The 21900-nt window shown below is 37.1% G+C and overlaps 1 protein-coding gene across 10 annotated transcripts in view; it reads left to right on the plus strand.

Moving 5' to 3' along the window:
• The window catches only part of HEPH (hephaestin), a gene marked incomplete at both ends in the record, with an annotated part of 92293 nt that overhangs the window by 44835 nt on the left and 25558 nt on the right, over nt 1-21900 (plus strand). For 9 of the 10 annotated variants that reach the window (XM_080910704.1, XM_080910706.1, XM_080910710.1 and 6 more), the window contains 3 exons: nt 15177-15390; nt 16892-17031; nt 17731-17862. In XM_080910704.1, coding sequence (XP_080766830.1) covers nt 15177-15390; nt 16892-17031; nt 17731-17862 — 486 coding nt within the window. Of the gene's footprint in view, nt 1-15176; nt 15391-16891; nt 17032-17730; nt 17913-21900 lie in introns of those variants that run through there. The other variant, XM_080910705.1, reaches the window with a different exon arrangement.

A 21900-nucleotide genomic window follows, 5' to 3' on the forward strand; every position in this document is an offset into this window, starting at 1 on the left:
GTGCGAATCTGTGTCTGCTTGAAAGTTGTCTATATTTGTTTGCCTGTATCTGACCCTAACAAAGGGCTTTAAAAAAGGAACAACACATTATCACATGGAGAAGGAATGAAGGTCCTTAACAGAAATCTTTAATAGAGATTTACAAGAAATTAAGTGCTGATTCCAGCTGATCCAGCTAGCAAACAGTAATATAAGCACCAGTGTTTCTCAAGCAAAATATGAATGATGTATTCTACATTTATGATAGATACTCATTTTATTATTTTTTAAAATTGAACAACTTTAATGTAAAAAAACAAAGATAAATGTACAGATTTTAAGCATTTTTGCATAAAAGTATATGAATACATTTTTGTCAGTACTTGATTTTTTTAAAGGTTGGATAGTATGCATTAAAATCTTAGTAGTTACAATGAGCATAAAGTACATGTAAAACAAGATATAACCTGTAAATAGTCAAAGTTTTCTTGGTGTGTAAAGATTTAGCATAGTGGTTTTTCATTTTTTTTTTGTTTTTGCCTTTGTTTTTTCTTGAACTTCATATACTCTGTGAGTTGTTTCTGGGGTGTTCAGGCTTTTTGGGGTTAGTATCCAATTATCAGTGACTGCATATTATGTCTGTTCTTTTGTAACTGGGTTACCTCACTTAGGATGATATTCTCTAGATGCATCAATTGTCTTAAGAATTTCATAAAGTCATTGTTTCTGATAGCTGAGTATTACTCCATTGTGTAAATGTGCGACAAATTTTGTATCCATTCATCTACTGAAGGATATCTAGAATCTTTCCAGCTTCTGGCTATTGTAAATAGGGCTGCTATGAACATTGCAGTGCATGTGTGTCTTTGTTAGATGTTGGAGTGTCTCTGGGATAAATGCCCAGAACTGGAAAAACTGGGTCTTCAGGTAGTATTATGTCCAATTTTCTGAGGAATCGCCAGGCTGATTTCCAGAGTGGTTGTACAAGTTACAACTCCACCAACAGTGGAGAAGTGTTCCTCTTTCTCCACATCTGCGACAGCATCTGCTGTCATCTGAATTTTTGACCTTAGCCATTTTGACTGGTGTGAGGGTTGTTTTGATTTGCATTTCCCTGATGGCTAATGATGTAAAGCACTTCCTTAGATGCTTCTCAGCCATTTGATATTCCTCAATTGAGAACTTTTGTTTAGCTCTGTACCCCATTTTAATAGGGTTGTTTGATTCTCTGGTGTCTAACTTCTTGAGTTCTTTGTATACCTTGGATATTATCCCTCTATCAGATGTGGGGTTGGTAAAGATCTTATGCCAATCTGTTGGCTGCCGTTTTGTTTTCTTCACAGTGTCCTTAGCCTTACAGAAAATTTGCAATCTCATTAAGTCCCATTTGTGGATATTTGACATTAGAGTATGAGCCATTGGTTTTCTGTTCAGGGAATTTTCTCCTGTGCCTATGTGTTCTAAGGTTTTCCCTACTTTCTCATCTAATAGTTTCAGTGTATCTCGTTTAATTGAAGATCTTTGATCCACTTGCACTTGAGCTTTGTACAAGGAGATAGAAAAGGTCTATTTTCATTCAGCATGCTGAGTGCAAGTTGGACCAACACCATTTGTTGAAAAGGCTGTCCTTTTTCCATTGAATGTTTACAGCTCCTTTGTCGAAGATCAAGTTACCATATACGTGAGGACTCATTTCTGGATCTTCTATTCTATTCCATTGATCCACCTGCCTATCTCTGTACCAGTACCATGCAGTTTTTTGCACAGTTGCCTTGTAATATAGCTTGAGGTCAGGGATAGTGATTCCCGAAGATGTTTTCTTGTTGTTGAGGATGGATTTTGCTATTCTAGGTCTTTTGTTATTCCAGATGAAATTGCACATTGCTCTTTCCAACTCAATGAAGATTTGGGGTGGAATTTTGATGGGGATTGCATTGAATTTGTAGATTGCTTTTGGTAAGATGGCCATGTTTACAATGTTGATCCTTCCAATCCATGAGCATGGGAGATCTTTCCATTTTCTGAGATCTTCCTCAATTTTCTTCTTTAGAGGTTTGGAGTTCTTGTCGTACAGGTCCTTCACTTAGTTAGAGTCACACCAAGGTATTTCATTTTGTTTGTGACTATTGTGAAGGGTACCTTTTCCATAATTTCATTCCCCACATGTTTTTCCTTTGAGTAGAGGAAGGCTACCAATTCCTTTGAGTTAATTTTGTATCCAGCCACTTTGCTGAACTTGTTTATCAGCTGTAGGAGTTCTCTGGTGGAATTTGTGGGGTCACTTATGTACACTATCATGTCATCTTCAAAGAGTGATGTTTTTACTTCTTCCTTTCTGATTTGTATCCCCTTGATCTCCTTTTGCTGTCTAATTTTCCAGCCAGGACTTCCAGTACTATGTTGAATAGGTAGGGCGAGAGTGGGCAGCCTTGTCGAGTCCCTGATTTTAGTGGGATTGCTTCAAGTTTCCCACCGTTAAGTTTGATGTTGACTGTTGGTTTGCTGTATATTGTTTTTATTATATTTAAGTATGGACCTTTTATTCTTGTTCTTTCCAGGACTTTCAAAATGAAGAGGTGTTGAATTTATTCAAATGCTTTCTCAGCATCTAGTGAGATGACCATGTGATTTTTTTCTTTGAGTTTGTTTATATGGTGTATTACGTTGATGGATTTCCATATATTTAACCATCCCTGCATCTCATGGATGAAGCCTACTTGATCATGGTGGGGAATGATCATTTTGATGTGTTCTTGGATTTTGTTTGCAAGGATTTTGTTGAGTATTTTTGCATCAGTGTTCATAAGCGAGATTAGTCTGAGGTTCTCTTTCCTTGTAGGGTCTTTGTGTGGTTTAAGATCAAGGGTTATTATGGCCTTGAAACATGAGTTTGGTAGTTTTGCATCTGACTGTATTTTGTGAAATAGTTTTGAGAGTATTGGTATTATGTCGTCAATAAACGTCTATTAGAATTCTGTACTGAACCCATCTGGACCTGGGCTTTTTTTGGTTGGGAGGCTTTTGATGAATGCTTCTATTTCTTTAGGTGTTATGGGATTATTTAGATGGTTTACCTGGTCCTGGTTTAACTTTAGTATCCGGTATCTGTCTAGAAATTTATCCATTTCCTCCAGATTTTCCAGCTTTGTTGTGTATGGGCTTTTGTAGTAGGATCTGATGATTTCTTGAATTTCCTCAGCTTCATTTGTTAAGTCTCCACTTTCCTTTCTGATTTTGTTAATTTGGATACTCTCTCTTTGCCCTCTAATTAGTCTGGCTAAGGGTTTATCAATCTTGTTAATTTCCTCAAATCACCAAATCTTGTTTTTGTTGATTCTTTGAATGGTTCTTTTTGTTTCTATTTGGTGTATTTCTGCCCTATGTTTGATTATTTCTTGCCGTCTACTCCTCTTGGTTGTATCTGGTTTTTTTTTTTTTTTTTTTTTTTTTTTTTTTTTTTTTTTTTGTTCTAGAGATTTCAACTGTGCTGTCAAGTTGCTAGTGTATGCTCTCTCTAGTTTCTTTTTGGAAGCATTCTGCACTATGTGTTTTCCTCTCAGTGCTGCTTTCATTGCATCCCATAGGTTTGGGTGTGTTGTTTTTTTTTTTTTTTTTATTTTCAAATATTCTAGAAAATCCTCAATTTCTTTCTTTATTCTTTGTCCATGCTATTGTTTAAGTTTAATTGACCATTGTTTATTTCCTATGTATATATTCTTTTTGTTGTCTTTGTTGTTATTAAAGACCAGCTTTAGACCATGGTGATCTGATAGGATGCATGGGAGGATTTCAATCTATTATATCTATTGAGGCTTGTTTTGTGTCTGATTATATGGTCAATTTTGGAGAAGGTGCGGTGAGTTGCTAAGGAGGTTTATTCTTTTGTTTTCAGATGATATGTTCTGTGGATGTCTATTAATTCCAATTGGTTCATAATCTCTGGTAGTTTCACTGTGGCCTTGTTCAGTTTCTGTTTCCATGATCAATCCATTGATTAGAGTGGGGTGTTGAGGTCTCCCACTATTATTGTGTGAGGTGCAATTTATCTTTTGAGCTTTAGTAGGGTTTCCTTTATGAATATGGGTGCTCTTGTATTTGGATTATATATGTTAAGGTTTGAGAGTTCCTCCTGACAAATTTTCCCTGTAATGAGTAAAAAGTATCCTTCCTTATCTTTCTTGATACCTTTTGGTTGAAAACCTACTTGATTAGATAATAGAATGGCCACTCCAGCTTTCTCCTTGGGGCCGTTTGCTTGGAAGGTTTTTTCTCAATCTTTTACTCTGAGATAGTGTCTGTCTTTGTCTCTGTGTTGAGTTTCCTGTATGCAGCAAAATGCTGGATTCTGTTTATGTATCCAGTCTGATAGTCTATGTCTCTTTATTGGGGAGTTGAGTCCATTTATGTTAACAGATATCAAGGAATAGTGGTTGCTGTTTGCTGCTATTTTTGCTTTTAGTGGCAGAATTGTGCCTGTATGTCTTTCTTGTTTTGGTTTTCTTGCTTAGGTTTTTTTTTGTTTTTTTTGTTTTTTTTTTTTTTTTGTTTTTTGTTTTTACTAGGGTGTAGTTTCACTCCTTGTATTGGATTTTCCACCTACAATTCATTGTAGTGCTGGGTTTGTGGTCAGATATTGTGCAAATTTAGTTTCGTCTTTGAATATCTTGATCTCTCCATCTATGGTGATTGATAGTTTTGCTGGATATAGCAGCTTGGGCTGACACTTGTGTTCTTTGGGGCCTGCATGATGTCTGTCCAGGATCTTCTAGCTTTCATAGTCTCTGTTGCGAAGTCGGGTGTGATTCTGATTGGTCTGCCTTCATATGTTACATGACCTTTTTCCCTTACTGCAGTTAGAATTCTTTCTTTGCTTTTGGTACTTGGCTTTTTGATTATCATGGGTTAAGTGATTAATTTCTTTTGTGGTCCAACCTATTTGGAGTTCTGTAGGCTTCTTTTATGTTCATTGTCATATCATTCTTAAGGGTAGGGAAGTTTTCTTCTACGATTTTGTTGAAGATATTTACTGTGCCTCTTAGTTGATATTCTTAGCCCTCTTCTATTCCTATTATCCTTAGCTTTGGCCTTCTCATTGTGTCCTGGATTTCCTGGACATTTGGGTTAGGAGCTTTTTGGATTTTGCATCTTCTCTGACTGTTTTGTCTATGTTTTCCATGTTGTCTTTACCCCCTGAGATTCTCTCTTCTATTTCTTGTAGTCTATTGCAAATGCTTGCATCTGTGCCTCCTGACTTCATTTTTAGGTTTTCTACCTTCAGGGTTGTCTTCTTTAGTGTTTTCTTTATTGTGTCAATTTCCGTTTTAAATTCCCTCTTCCATTCCTTCATCTCTTTGGTTCTGTTTTCCTCTAGTTCTTTGATTTCTTTGAGTGTTTTTCTTGTTTTCTCTTTGAAAGCTTCTATTTTTTATGCTTTTCCTCCAGTTCTTGTTTAAGGATCTTTATCTTCATCTTGATGTAGGATTTCAGGTCTGAGTCTTCTTTTTCTTGAGTGTTTGGCATTCGGTGTTTGCTGTGATGGGAGAGCTGGGTTCTGGTGTTGCCAGATTGTCTTGGTTTCCTTGGGGTAATTTCTTTTCCTTTCCTCTTGCCATCTTGTTGTTTGTGATTATATGTGGTCTTGTTGTCAGTCATTGTTTCCCGTCTCTCCTGTGTACCTGGCCTGTGTCCCTGGATCTCCACTGTTCCCGGTGTCAGATGCCCTGAGCATTTTTCTGCATGCAAGTGTCCTCTGGGTGAAAACCAAGTCCCTATGGCAGAGTTCCTGCTCCCCTGAACCCATGGGGGGCACTTTCTGGGCGCTCGTCCTAGACCTCTTTGCTCTCTGGCTACTCGCAGTGCAGTATCACCAGGTCTGTGTCCCTGGATCTCAGCTGTTCCTGGTCACTCATTTTATAAGAATGTTCTTAATCTCTATTTTGGTCTTTTTAGCAAATGATTATTAGAACATTTACTTTACTGTGGGTCAGGGTCATGGAAGAATATATAATTTAAGATTATAGCTATGGATTAATTTAGGTTATAAATGTTGATTACATGGCAAATCCAAGGAAAGTACAGTTAGCTCTTGCATTGTTCTTGTAAAAGCAGGTTAAACAAACAGGATATGTTCACAGTAGGACAAAGATCTTAAGTCTTAAGTGATCTCAAGGTATATCATTAACACTGTACTGTTCAGCAAAGTCCCCAATCTCTTAGAATCTAAGAGATATTTTTATCAGATTACACCACTTCAGTTCCCCTTCTTTTGTTGTATTAAAGAAGTAACACATCAATGGATGTGGTCACTGGTAAAGGAAGAGCTGGTTAAGATATGGTGTACTGTGGGGCTTCCTAAACCAGCATCACTTTATTCTTTGTAGCCCTTTTGAAAAGTTGACAAAGGCAGAATAGGACTATGACAAAGAGGTTCTCCCTTAAAAGACTACAGTTTGTGATTTAAACCTGGAAAAAAATAGAGGGATTGAGGCAGTTAGTATCAAACACCATTTCAAGATGTTTATTTTGAGGATAGGCATTTAAGGTTGCTTTAGCTTGGATGGACTGAGTTAAGGATACTTTCAGAGTTGTAGCTTTATCTGTGGCAGCAAGGATAGCTGCAATAATCATTCCAATGGATCTTTGCATACATACATTCAGGGGCATAATTAAGTTGTTCTGAATCATATCCTCCATGCCAGGGCAAGTCAGATTACCAGGTATCCAGGCATGCATGGGCTTGCTTTAGAAATAAAATCGGGAGACAAAATAATGTTGTAATAATAGGAACTTTGGTAAGGGGTGAAAATGAGAAGTAGCGTGCAGTTTATTTGTGGTTGAAATTCAGGAAAGTGTGCCTCTTTTGTCACAAGGTTATCTTCTTATTCTAGTTCATGTTGTGATCCAGAGAAAACCTGTAATATTAAATGAAAATTTAAAGCTTCAGGCCCAAGTTATGAAGAAACAGGATCTAGACATGGGTTAGGTCCTTGATAGAATTTATATAAAGCCATGGGTTTGGATAACACTCCTTGCTTTTTATATTATTTTTAATAGGTGTCTGGGAAAAGACTGAGAGAAATTTTTTTTAATTGAAAGTATACATTGTTTTGGCTGAGCAGTCACTTCATTTAATGCCCCCCCCATCACTGCTATTTTGTTAATAAGTAAGCTTGTTCAATTATGACTTGTCCTTGGGGTTATAGGGCATTCCTTATAACCATGAGAGACATGAACTTTTCAAAGGTGACAAAAAGAGATAAAAATTTTAGATCATCAGAAGGAACATTGTCTGTTTTAATCTCTTTTGAGAGCCTCCTACCAGAGAAAGCAGCCAGTTCTTTTCTGCAGTTAGTCATAATCATGTGTTTGATCTGTAGCAAAAACGAAACCCATAAAGGTATCATTACAATTATGATAAAATAAAATTAAGTACCCCCAACATAAGTGTTTGAGGCCATGTCTTCCAAACATTTGCAATGGTTTTTAAAGTTTCAGTAACCCAATAGTAGAATAATAACCAGTGAGAACTTTCATTACTTGAAGTAGAAATTTAATGTCAATGAATTAAACATTGATGTTTTAACATTATATATACATATATATGTCTCATATTTCACAGGCCTTAAGTCATTTACTCAGACTCTCAAAATTTCCATAAACTTTCTAGCTTTACTTTTCATATAAAAACCCCCAACCATTTTAACCTTCTTCAATTTTTACACCCATTTCTCCTTTTAGTTTCTATGTACTATTTTTCCATTTTAATACTATGACATATGGGTGCTTGAGTTTTGAGAGTAATCATTGGAAAGCAAATCTTTTTCATTTTTAGGCTGTAAAGGGGTGGTAAAAAGCAGTCTTTACATCCATAACAGTAGCTTAGTTTGGAGCTTGTTTACCCATTGAAACCTGTTGGTGAGTTGGTTTCTCTCAGTAGGAAGCCTGCAGGCTCCAGAAGAAGGCAAAGCCCTCTTTTCATGTTTGAAAACACTTAGAGAAGTTTAGTCAGAATTTGTATTTTCACAAGTCAGTGAAAGAAATAAAGTGCCAGCAATCTCTTTATTATTTGTAGCAATGTCCATAAATGTTTCTGTGGGGTTTGTCTGATAGTTTAACAAAACTCAGAGTCAAAGATTTTGTTTGTTTGTTTCTTTACTTATGTGTTTATTTATTTGTTTACTTTGGGATCCTGTGTCCATCTATGAGCCTGTTGAGAGACACTACTGATAGGTTTATTATTCAGTTGGGAGCTGGAGGGCAACTGAGTCTCTGCTTAGATTTTCTTTTTTTTATTTTAGTGACTCAGGTAACTTAAAGTTTCTTTTCAAACTCTCCAATTTGTATCAGTAGCAAGTAACATGGCAATCATTTGCCTGCAAAGGCAGTGCAATGTCAGAATGTTTTCAAGGTGAATGCTAGCGATGGACTGGCCAGGTAGGCTCAGGGGAAGAATTGGCAGAGGCTTGCTCACTTGCTGCTCTAGCAGCAGGTGGCCAGGCTGCTAAATTGTCTGATGAAGATAGGGGCTGGGGCAAAGAGGCTCTGGCTGAATTGTATATGCATGCTGTGCTCAGTGAAACTTTACAAGCTTGTGCTGATGTTGTCTTAGAGCTAATTTTTTAAAAGTAAATCTGAAAACTGTTGTGCATGGATATGCAATGGAGGAATCAAGAGAGCCTGGGGGTGGAAAGACAGGGTGGGCATTGCTGTGCTTAAAAAAAAGCTACTTCTTGTGATGGAATTTGAAGTAGAATCAAACAGGTCCTGATAAGGAATGAGAACAAGGAAATAAAAGATGTATTTGAAGGGGGGGGGGGGCTTTCAAGGACCAGTGTTACTGAGAGTAGTAACCTATAGGTTCTGAAGAACTGATATATCCAGATTTCTTTTTTTCTTGGAACCCATTCCATACTACAAACACACAAAGTGGGAGATTTTGGGAGACTGACAGACCACTGTTCCCTTTTGCACCTGAGAGATCCAAAATTCACATCCCTGACATGTGATACATACACACTGGGTGCTTAAAATGCTTCACTTACATATTAAAGGTTTCTCACACAGAACTCCAAACTGTGTGAATTTAATACATTAAAGATTCTTCATACAGGACACCAGAATTTGGTTAGCTTGAAAGTATTAATAATAAACTCTGAGTCACTAATAAGCATCAATCAATTTTACATTAGGGACACAAAAGCACTTCCCTTTGGTATCATTTTAAAAAGAGCTGTTATCCTTTAGCCAAGAGCAAGCGCAGATTTGATTTTTCTGCTTCACTCTCCCTTTGTCTTCTGTCTTCTGTCCATCTACTGTATGAGTCTGACTCTCTCATATTCTTTTCATCTCTCTGTTCTTTGTAATGTTTTCTTCTCTCCAATTTGATGCCCTTTGAGCCATATTTCCCCTCCTCCATCTTTCATTTTGTTTTTCATTTATTTATTTATTTATTTATTTATTTATTTATTTATTTATTTATTACATCCTGCTTACTGCCTACCTCCCTGCCACCCACTCCCACTATCCTTCCACCTATCCTCAGTCCCCTTCTCTCTTGAGTGTGTTGGGACACACTGGATATGGCCCCCTCCCACCCTGGCACTTCAAGTGTCTGATTCTAGGTGCCTCCTCTCTCACTAGAGGACAGACAAGGCAGTCCAGCTAGAAGAACATAGGGAGAACAAAGCAGGGGAGGAAATACAAGGTCAAATAGAGGAGCAGGGAATGAAGAAAAGATCTACAGAGACTGCCTCACCTGGAGAACCACTGCACATGCAGCCACCAAACCCAAGCACTATTGCTGATGCCAAGAAGTGTTTACTGGCAGGAACCAAACATGGATGTCACCTCAGAGGCTCTCCCAGAGTCATATAGATACAGATGAGGATGCTTGCAGCTAAACATCAGACTGAACATGGGAACCCCAATGAAAGAGCTAGAGAAAGGACTGAGGGAGATGAAAGGTTTGCAACCTCATGGGAAGAACAACATCATCAACCAGCCAAGGCACTGAGGTGGAGAGGGTGATTGGGAGAGGGAGCACCTTCATGGAAGCAAGTTGAAGGGGAGGAAGGAGGGGAGTTGGGGGGAAGGGTATAACATTTGAAATGTAAATACAGAGAATATCCAATAACATTGAAAAAAAACATATTCCACATGTAGGCAACAGCTTTGGGGCTAATTCACATTCCAGTTGCTCAGAACCCTCATGAAGATCAAGCTGTGCCCTTACTTACATTTTATATTATTTCTTAATTTTACCAATTTCCTTCAACTCTTGTCACATTTCTTTTCTTCTTGGTGTTACTCTAATTTCCCCCCTTTTATTGAATATAGATTTTTCTCATGTACAGTATCCTGACTACAGTGTCGTCTTCCTCTACTCTTCCAAGTTCCTCCCTACCTCTCTTCCCATCCAGATTCACTCCCTTTATGTCTCTCATTAGAAAGAAAAGCATGATTCTAAGGGATAATATTAAAATGAAATTCGACAGAATAAAACTAAAACTAACACATTGGAACCAAACAAATCAAACAGAAGGAAAAGTGCCCAAGAAAAGGCACAAGTAACAGATAAAGATTCAGAAATCCACTCATATGCAAACTTGGGACTCTCAGAAAAGAACTAAACTGGAAATCATAATATATTTGCAAAGCATATAAATGAATGAATAAACAAACAAATAAACAAACAAATAAATAGATGAATAGCTTAAACCCTGATGATAAAGAAAACCGTCAAAGATGTCATTGTTCACCATCTTTTTTTTTTCTTCCTTACAGCTTTATTTAAAAAAAAAGAGGGATACATTTACAGATTTTTAAAGGCATTTTGGCATAACATTATATGAATAATTTTTGTCAGTACTTAATTCGTTTAGAGGTTTGATAGCATGCATAGAAATCCCACTAGTTACCATAAGCATAAGTACATGTAGGACAGAAAGTAACATGGAAATGGTTTTCTTGGTGAGTATAGATTAAGCATAATGATCTTTGAGTGCCAAAAATTGCCACAAGGCTATTTTATCTTAGCTCTTGGATTATTAATGATTTGAGGTCCAGGTGTACCACACTCTGAAAGGGTACTATGCATTTTTTCCCTAAGAAGGACTGAGTCTGTTTTTTTTTTTTTTTGGCCTTTGTTTTTCTTGAGCTTCATATAGTCTGTGAGTTGTTTCTGAGGTTAGTATCCAATTATCAGTGACTGCATATTATGTCTGTTCTTTTTGTGACTGGGTTACCTCACTCAGAATAATATTCTCTAGATGCATCCATTTTCTTAAGAATTTCATAAAGTCATTGTTTCTAATAGCTGAGTAGTCCTCCATTGTGTAAATATACCACAATTTTTGTATCTATTTATCTACCTGAAGGACATCTGGGTTCTTTCCAGGTTCTGGCTATTATAAATAGAGCTGCTATGAACATTGTGGTGCATGTGTCTTTGTTGTATGTTGGAGCGTCTCTGGGGTATATGCCCAGAAGTGGAATAACTGGGTCTTCAAGTAGTACCATGTCCAATTTTCTGAGGAATCACCAAACTGATTTCCAGAGTGGTTGTACCAGTTTACAACCCCACCAACAGTGGAGGAGTGTTCCTCTTTCTCCACACCCTTGCCAGCATCTGCTGTCATCTGAGTTTTTGATCTTAGCCATTCTGACTGGTGTGAGGTAGAATCTCAGGGTTGTTTTGATTTGTATTTCCCTGATGGATGTCGAGTACTTCCTTAGATGCTTCTCAGCCATTCGATATTCCTCAATTGAGAACTTTTGTTTAGCTCTGTACCTCATTTTTAATAGGATTGTTTGATTCTCTGGTGTTTAAATTCTTGAGTTCTTTGTATACCTTGGATATTAGACCTCTATCAGATGTGGGGCCTGCCAGGTGGAAATAGAGACCCTAAGGCTGGGTCTCTGCTCCCCTGCTAATGGGGGGGACACACTTTCTGTGTGCTTAGCACAGACCTCTCTGCTCCCCGGCTACTCACAGCGCAGTCTCACCAGGCCTGTGTTCCTGGATCTCTACTGTTCCTGGTGGCAGTTGGCCTGAGTGCCTGTTCTGCTGAGTGCATCTGGTTTCATGTGGAGGTCCTTGATCCACTTGGATCTCTCTCTGTCTCTCCCTATCTCTCTTCATCTCTGTGTCTCTTTCTCTCTCTGTCTATGTCTCTGTCTGTCTCTCTCTCTCTCTCTCTCTCTCTCTCTCTCTCTCTCTCTCTCTGTGTGTGTGTGTGTGTGTGTGTGTATGTGTGTATGTGTGTGTATACCCATGTATGCCTGTGTAAGTCAGAAGACAATTTGTGGTGATTGATTCTCTCCTACTATGTGTATACCAGTGATCTAGTTTAGATCATGGACTTGGCCACATGTGACTCTACCCACTGAGATGTCTCACCACCCTATCTTTATTTACTGTTCATCTTTATTTCTCTCTGTTTTCTCTTCTATTTTTTTTCTTCCATTTTGTAGCCTTTTTTTCTGTATTCTCTTCTTTCTAGTTACTTACTCCTTATTGCATCTTTTTTGTTAAGCTTTTTTAAAGATAGTATTTGTTTTCTTCCTGCCTTTGCTGCTAGGGATGTGAGAATGAATAAGGCAGCTTAATAATGGTGGGGAAAAGGAGGTAAGTCTGTAGACCAAGTTCATGATGACACTGTCTGCCAAGAACTATAGTAATACACAGGGATCTGTGACAAAATTTTCTCAACCTACAAATTGAATGATTTCTAGGAAAGCAGACATCAGACTGAGACTGTGGTCTCAGACTGATCTTTTAAGAATGAGTAGCTATTGCTAGACAGTGAAATGAGACAGAGGAGAAAGATCACTACTGATACCAGGAAGTAAAACATTAACTAGAGAATGTTGGCTTCAATGAATTTTTTTCCTACTTGATACGGTATGGTAAAAGAAATATATACATGTGGAGAAATTTTAATTGTAACAATAACTTTAAGTGTTAAGACTATGAAGCTCAAAACTAAGAACCTAGACAAAAGACAGTTTAAAAAGTAGTAGCTTAAAAAAACAGGATTGTGGATGGCCTTGTGAGACATCAGTGGGAGGAGAGGCCTGTTAAGGCTCAATGCCCCAGTGTATGGGAATGTCTGGATGTGGAGGTGAGAGGGAGAGGATGGATAGGGGAGCACCCTCATAGAGGCAGGGAGAAAGACGATGAGATGGGGGTTTCTAGAAATCAGGAAAGGGGATAACATTTGAAATATAAATAAATAAAATATCCAATAAAAACAGGATTGATATAAGAAAATTTATGCAAGGTAATATGACTCTTCTAAAATGCCTCCTACTTGTTTTTATAGCATCAAGTGGCTATCCTACATTGTTTTAAACACCAGGCCCTTACCCATTACTTAACTTTTGGTTTTTATCTATTTTTAATCTATTTATTTATTTATTTATTTATTTAATTTGTGGGTGAGTTGTTGCATGCCACAACACTCACATAGCATGGCGGTCAGATGATAACTTTGTGGAACTGGCTTTCTCCTTCTCTCATGTGAGGTCCACATGCAAACTCAAGCTGCCATGCTTGTCAGCAAGTGCCAAGACTTTTGAAGTCACCTTACTGGCTTGGCTGTGGAGCAGTAATCATAAATCACTCTATGTGCTGATGCACTGTCATTAAACCCTTATTAACTGAACCCCCTCTACAGTCTAGATTATGATAGTAGAGTAAATAAAACTTATAAAAATCTTTTTGTGTATATGATTTTTTGTAGTTTGAGACACAATTCTGCTATATAATAACTGTATGAAAACTATTTATATATCCCAGACCTGCTTTGAGCTTATAACCAATTCTGATGTTTCTGCATCCCAAGTTCTGGGATTGCAGGCATGTACCATCACACCTGTCAGAAAGATAGCAAAATAATTGGTTGTGGAAATGGGACTAGACTGATACTCTAGGGACAGTTAGTTCATAAGAGGCTTTGTGATTGATGAGATGATTGTCGTGGTAGGGTATGCAGTGGGCAGCAAGCTAAGGGATCAATGAAAACAATAAATCGAAGATAGCTTCATTTGATTAAAATAATCTGAGCTGGAGTCTATGACATAGAAACCTGTGGCTAAAGGCAGGCCCAGAAATCTCTCCCTATAACAGATATCCAATATAGATGTCTGAAAATTTTATAGTGGGAAACATAGAATGATACCTTTCAAAGATCAGCCATGTAAGGTGGATGAGCTGATGCACACCTTCAATCTCAGTGCTCAGGAGGCAGCAGCAGGTGAATCTCTGTTTACAGAGTTAATTCTAGGACAGGCAGGGAGGGCTCCATAGAGAAAGCTTGTCTCAGAGAGAGAGAGAGAGAGAGAGAGAGAGAGAGAGAGAGAGAGAGAGAGAGAGAGAGGAAGAACATGTAAACATCTATGTGATCAGACAGTTTCTTTCAAATATTGAAGTCAATATGATTTGTTTTGAAGTATTTCATAGGAAAAAAAGAGCTCAATGCTTTTTACCAAGTAATAATTATTAATCTGTTTAGTTTTACTTACTGAACACACACACACACACACACACACACACACACACACACACACACACACACACACCACAATTGTATTTCCTTGTAGATTAATTACTATTGACCATGTATTCATATATGATATGTATGGGTGATTGTGATTGTGGGTGTATGTATGGTATGATACACATGAAAATCTGAGTACAACTTTTAGGAATGGGGTCTCTACTTCCACTGTGAGTTCAAGGATTCAATTCAGTTTGCCAGACTCCTGGAGCAAAAACCGTGACTTGATAAATAGTATTGCCAGCCATATTATATTTGTTTGTAAAACAGCTGAACGAAGTAAGCAACATCATTCTTAATTTACTGAAGATGGAACTGAAACATTCAGATACTAAGTTTATAAGCTTAGCTAATAAGTAACAACTAGGGTTACCCACCATCTTAAAATAGAAGTTTCTAAGGATTTCGGAAGCCTGGGAGAATTCCTTATTTTCTTGTAAAACTTTATTTTTTATAATCCAGTAGCTTTGGAATTGGACATCTGTGCTCATTAGTCTCAATAAGCTTGCAATGCAGTTTAATGCATGTAAGAGCGTTTTCATAGAAAAACCTCTGCAGTATCACGAGGAAAGGGAAGTCATGCTGTCATGCTTCTGATGAGCGTTGTCTCTCAGATTTTGCTCTCTGATCATCTTTTAGGGATATTTGAAATCTATTGCCAAGCAGGCAGCCACCGAGAAGCAGGGATGCAGGCAATTTATAATGTCTCTCAGTGCTCTAGTCATCAAGGCAGCCCACGCCAACATTACCAAACTTCAAGAGTCTACTATATCATGGCAGAAGAGGTAGAGTGGGATTATTGCCCTGACAGAAGCTGGGAACTGGAATGGCATAACACATCTGAGAAGGACAGGTAAGGCTTCGGAAAAGGAGTGATCACAGCTCACAAAATCCTGTTGTGGGTGAAGTTCTGAAAACTAAAATGGGAGGCATTTTTATAATTGCACGGAGTATGATGCCAGAAGAACTGAGATCAGAATGAAGGGATCCTGAATTCTGGTCCTTCATTTTTCTCTCTACTCATTACCACTGAGCTGAAGAAAAAGACTTGGCTACATTCTTGCCCTCTTAGCCTCGCTTCCCTTCTAATTAGCTAAAACTTACCTGCACTAGGATTTAAAGTTCATAGCGATTTATTCAAGCAATGAAATGTCTCAAAGTCATTTATTAAGGTACAGACTAAGCTGTGAAACAGAAAAGGTCCAAAAGAGATTAGTATAAATAAGGTACAACTTTATCTGTTATTTACATATGAACAATCCAGTTCTGGCAAGTGAACTATGCTGCCCTCAGTTCCTTCTTTCATCTTTGGGATCAAGATGCTCATTTTATTTATGGCTGTCCCCAGCTTTCAAGTTACAGTAAGCAATGTTGCCTGTAAAGATAGATGTAGAAGTTGTATATTTCATGTTTTTCTCATATTCTATCTCCTAAGCTTTCACATGAGAATATGTAACTGTAGGTAAACATGAACAATGTAACATCTATGTGAACAACCATATGTCTCAATAAACCCAAGGTGATACTATTATTAAAATGAGGGAAAAGAAAATGCAAGCTGAGGTATTATCAATATTAAAATATTATTAAATTTAATATTATTAAAATGATTATTAGGCATTATTAATAATACTTCTCTCTACTTTGTGGTACTTTCATTGTCCTTTGTCAATTCTTGACCTTTGTAAGTTGGTTGTTTAGGCTGAAGTCTTCACGTGAACTTTCTGTGAAAGTTAAGAAATGTGAATTTCTTTTTGTCAGCTTTGATTTTTTTTAACATGCTAGCTGAAAATACATTACTAGAGATCAAGGGTAGAAACATCAGGCTTCATTTTGTGTCCTGTGTTCCTTTCTGCACAACAGTGCCTCTGCACATAATCCTGTCAACACTGGACTAGTTATTGTACTTCTGAGACCCACCTATTGGAAAGTTCATTGTAAAAATGAATGATAAACACTGTCAACTGTTAAGTATCCTATAATGAGAAATCTGTAAATTTCTATATCTTCCCATTTTTTTTATCTCCAATGGCAACTATTGATACTCAAATGAAACTTTATGCCTTGTCCTTTTTTAAAAAAATTCAAATCTGAATCTATTAAGGCTAGAATCAAAGTCACAGGTTGCTGGTTCTTAGGTAAGTTATACTGGAAGTATACTGCAAATACCTATCTGGATGATGGAAATAATATACATAGGTTCAGAAACTATTTTTAGTTATGGTAATGTAATTTGACATTATATCTATATTCCCTTCCTTATTGGACATGAGAATAGTTCTAACTTAATCTCCCCACATCTGAAGATAAAGGTCGAAGACCAGATGCTAACAGCATTATTTGGATTCCTCTAGCTATGGCCATGTTTTCCTGAGCAACAAAGATGGGCTCCTGGGTTCCAAATATAAGAAAGCTGTATTCAGGGAATACACTGATGGTACTTTCAGAAGGCCTCAGCCAAGGTCTGGACCAGAGGAGCACTTGGGAATCCTGGGTAAGGAAATCTACTTTTATCCTAGCATCTAAATACTGGGTTGATTCTAGGACATCTATGTCATATCAGGGAGGTTTTCCAATCTCTTATTTTCAGATTTTCCATATAAAATATTAAAAGTATGGCCCTATTTTATAAAATGCCCATGAATATAAATAATGAAGAAAGAGAGGGAAATATAAATTCTGCTGTAACATGTAACAAAAAAAAAAAAATGTTTCCGTTTTCTATACCTTTGAAACTTGGCTTCTCTGAAGGTAGTAGATTTTATAACTCCAGAGGCAGGATAATTTAGAAACTCCAAGAATTAAAAATAAAATGATAAATAGAGCACTATTATTCCCATATATCAATTTAATCAAAGCCATATGGGGCTTTTGTACAATGGGTTTCTTTATTATTATCCTAAGGCAGACAAGAACTACTTACTTCTGAAGAGACTACAGCTTTTCTATGTGCTAAGTATGGCAAGATTTCAGTCCTACTATCAACTAGTCTGCAAAATTCAGATTCTCTAGAGTCTTTGGTTATTATGTAGAGGAAAATAGAGTGAGGAAAGTGGAGATAATAGGAAGCCTATTCTCTGTTCTTGAAGTACCCTCATGCTGCGGGTAGTGATACCAATTTTAAGACTTCTGAAGATTAACTACCATTTCACTCCTCTACTAATGAACCTTGTGCTTCTTTTGTATGTCTCAGGTCCACTTATCAGAGGAGAGGTTGGTGATATCTTGACTGTGGTGTTCAAGAATAAGGCCAGTCGACCATATTCTATACATGCCCATGGCGTTCTAGAATCTAGTACTGGCTGGCCACAGGCTGCTGAGCCTGGTGAGTTGGAACACTTAGTGGACAAAGGCTTTGCAGTCCCTGTACTTTAGTCTTCTGATTTATTCCTTTGAATACATTACCTTCTTGTGCTAGGTGGGTAGCTTAACGAAAGGTAGAGGCAATTAACTGGTGAATTGGAGTTCTTGGAAGGTTTTCTTTTGTATTTTCAGTAACTCCTGTGTTTAAACTAATAATTCATCATGTACAAGATAATATTAGTTCTTTTCGAAGTTCCTTAAAATGTAAGTTAGGTTGTTTATGTGTACTAACATGTAACTTTTGATTACTATAAGGAAACACCAGAGATAGTCTACTTTTCAAATAAGAGGTATTTATTTGGCTGACAGTTCTAGAAGTGTAAGGTCTGAGAACCTCATGTGGCAATGACCTTGAATTTTGAGATCGTACAAGCCACCATATGATGAGACAGAAAATGAATGTGTGTATGCTCGTTTAGTCTCGTCATAAACTTTTCCCCAGTGTTCTACCTTAATAACTTCCCCAAGATCACATCTCTAAATGCTGTAGCTGGATCAAATGTGTACCATTTTACTACTTTACAATAGGGTGTAAATTTCAACACTTGGGGTGTTTTATGATGGCCAAACCATACCTGAACCACACCTTTATAGCTTTTTCCCATTTAATGTTAGTATCTATGGCTGTAAATGTGTCAGTTGTAGTATCTCATCAAGGTTATTTTTTCATTGTAGGGTATTCTTTAGTTGTCCTTATAACTTTTCTTTTTATTTTTTTCAAATTCATATTATGTTTATATATTACATATGACACAATATTTTGTAAAGACAATGTCATGTCAGTATATACTGTACACTGAGCATATTTCCCTGCCTATATCCCCTTATTCTTCTATCTTATCCTTCTATTCATTTGTTCTTTAGGACAGTTTTACTTAGACTTTTAGGTCATATATAAATACATGATTTAATGTACCTCAATAAAAAATCTAAGTATGATAAATGGATGAAAGTGTATGATGTGTATTTCTGACTTAATTCTATTAAAATGATTTTCTCTAGTTTCATTCATTTTCCTGAAGAAATTACACAACCTTGTCATTCTTTATAGCTGAAAAGTATTTCATGTTTTTATGTGCCACACTTTATTTATCTGTCCTTCAGTTGAAAACAGATTAGTTCCATAATTTTGCTACTGAGAATAATGCTGTGATAAAACATTGATCATGTGTAAGAATATTGGTGGTATGTTGACTTTGAGTTATTTCAGTAAATATCCAGGAGAAATTTTCTTGAAGAACCCCATACTGATTTCCATAGCGAACAGATTATATTTCTTTGCTACCAGAAGTGTGTAAGGGTCTCTTCTGTTTTCTTAATGACTGCTTACTGGGACTGGGATGAGGCAGGATCTCAATGCAACTGTAATTTCTATTTCTTTGAACAGTAGTGAGTTTGAACCGTTTTTATACGATTATTAGCTATTTGTATTACAGATGAGAACGGTTTACTAGTTTTCTTATTAATTGAATTGTTGGATATCTTACAGATTACTTTTCTAAATTCTATTTTTTTTTTATATTCTAGATAGTAGTCTTGCCAGATATTCGAGTAACAGATTTTCTTCCATTCTATATTCTGTCATTTCACTCCTTTAACTGGAAACTGTGCAGTGCTTCTGACTTGTATGAGGTCTTGTTAGCCATTTGTCAGCATCATTTACTGAGCAAAGGTAATCTAATTTTTGAAAGTCCTTTCTTATACCTATGCCTTGAGATATTTTTCTATGCTATTTGGATTAACAATTTCACCAGTTCAGGGTTAAGTCTTAGGTTAATTTGGGGTTGGCTTTTAGAGAAAATGCAAGATGATAAGGATATAATTTCATTCTTCTACGTGCATCTATTCAATTTTACTAGCAAGCTTTTTTGAAAAGGTTTCTCTAAAATATATACTTTTGAAATTAATGTCAGCTATCTGGTGGTTATCACTACATGAGCTTATAGCTGGGTTCTCTAGTCAGTGGATTTGTGGTATTGCTTTATGCTGGCCGGCACTGTGCTGTTTTCTAGCTCTGCCTGTGCAGTTTACCATGGAAACAAGGATCAGTCTTTGTGGCTGGGATGGCTTTGGCTATCCAAAGTATTTATTTTTAGTGTTTTGTGTATATGCTTTCACGTGAATTTTAAGATTACTTTTTAATTATGTGAAGAACACCATTGGAATTCTATGGGAATCACATTGTATCTTTGGATTCCCAAGTACTATATCCAGTTGTACAATGTTAATTTTTTTATAACCATGGGAGGCACTTTCACCTCATAGTGTCTTGCTTTAACTCTTTCTTTAATGTTATAAAATTTTAGCATAGAGTGTCTTCACTTCTTCATTGTTTGTTTGTTTAAGAGACAGTCTCACTATGTAGCCTTGGTTGGCCTGGAACTTAGCATTTATACTAAGTCGGCTTCAGACTCACAGAAATCCATCTACTTCTGCTTTTCTAGTGGTGGGAGGCAAGTATGGTACAGGACCATCAGAAACTTTATTTACAAGTAGGAGGCAGAGAGGGAGGGAGGGAGAGAGAGAGAGAGAGAGAGAGAGAGAGAGAGAGAGAGAGAGAGAGAGAGAGAGAGAGAGAGAGAAGAGAAAGAGAGACAGAGACAGAGAGAAACAAAGACAGACACAGACACAGAGAGACGGAGACACATAGAGATACAGAGACAGAGAGACAGAATTGCTTAAGCTTTTGCTCTTAACACCCTATTGCTGAGCTATGAGAAATTTTTCCTTCTGAGCTACCTTTTCTTTCTACTGGACAATACTACTTATAGTCTAGGGCTGTTTTCTTTCTTTCATTTTTAACTGAACAACTTTATTTTTAAAAACAGAGATAAATGTACAGATTTTAAAAGCATTTTTGCATAAAAGTATATGAATACATTTTTTGTTAGTACTTGATTTTTTTTAAAGGTTTGATTTTCTAGGAATTTCATAAGTCATTGTTTCTGGTGGGTTCTTTCCAGCTTCTGGCTATTATAAATAGGGCTGGTATAAACATTGTGGTGCATTTGTCTGTGTTAGATGTTGGAGCATCTCTGGGGTATATGCCCAGAAATGGAATAATTGAGTCTTCAGGTAGTACTATGTCCAATTTTCTGAGGAACCACCACACTGATATCCAGAGTGGCTGTATCAGTTTACAACCCCACCAACAGTGGAGGAATGTTCCTCTTTCTCTGTATCCTTACCAGCATTTGCTGTCATTTGAATTTTTGATCTTAGCCATTCTGACTGGGGTGAGGTGCAATCTCAGGGTTGTTTTGATTTGCATTTCCCTGATGGCTAAGGATGTTAAGCACTTCCTTAGATGCTTCTCAGCCATTCAATATTCCTCAATTGAGAACTTTTTGTTTAGTTCTGTACACCATTTTTTAAAAGGATTGTTTGATTCTCTGGTGTCAAACTTCTTGAGTTGGTTGTACACTTTGGATATTGGACCTCTATCAGATATGGGGTTGGTAAAGATATTTTCCCAATCTGTTGGTTACCATTTTGTTTTCTTGACAGTGTGCTTAGCCTTACCTAAGTCCCATTTGTTGATTATTCACCTTAGAGTACGAGCCATTGGTATTCTGTTCGGGAAATTTTACCCTGTGCCTATATGTTCTAAAGTTTTTCCCAATTTCTCATCTAATAGTTTCAGTGTACCTGGTTTAATGTGGTGGTTGTTGATCCACTTGCACTTGAGCTTTGTACAAGGTGATAAGAAAGGGTCTATTTTCATTCTTCTGCATGCTGAGTGCCAGTTGGACCAGCATCATTTGTTGAAAAGGCTGTCCATTTTCCATTGAATGTTTACAGCTCCTTTGTCAAAAATCAGGTGATCATATATGTGAGGGCTCATTTCTGGATCAGCTATTCTATTCCATTGATCCACGTGCCTATTTCTGTACCAGTACCATGCAGTTTTCAACACAATTGCCTTGTAATATAGCTTGAGGTCAGGGATAGTGATTCCTGCAGATGTTTTCTTGTTGTTGAGGATGGATTTCACTAATGT

Source organism: Micromys minutus (genome assembly GCF_963924665.1).
Source record: "Micromys minutus genome assembly, chromosome: X".
Classification (NCBI taxonomy): Eukaryota; Metazoa; Chordata; class Mammalia; order Rodentia; family Muridae; genus Micromys; species Micromys minutus.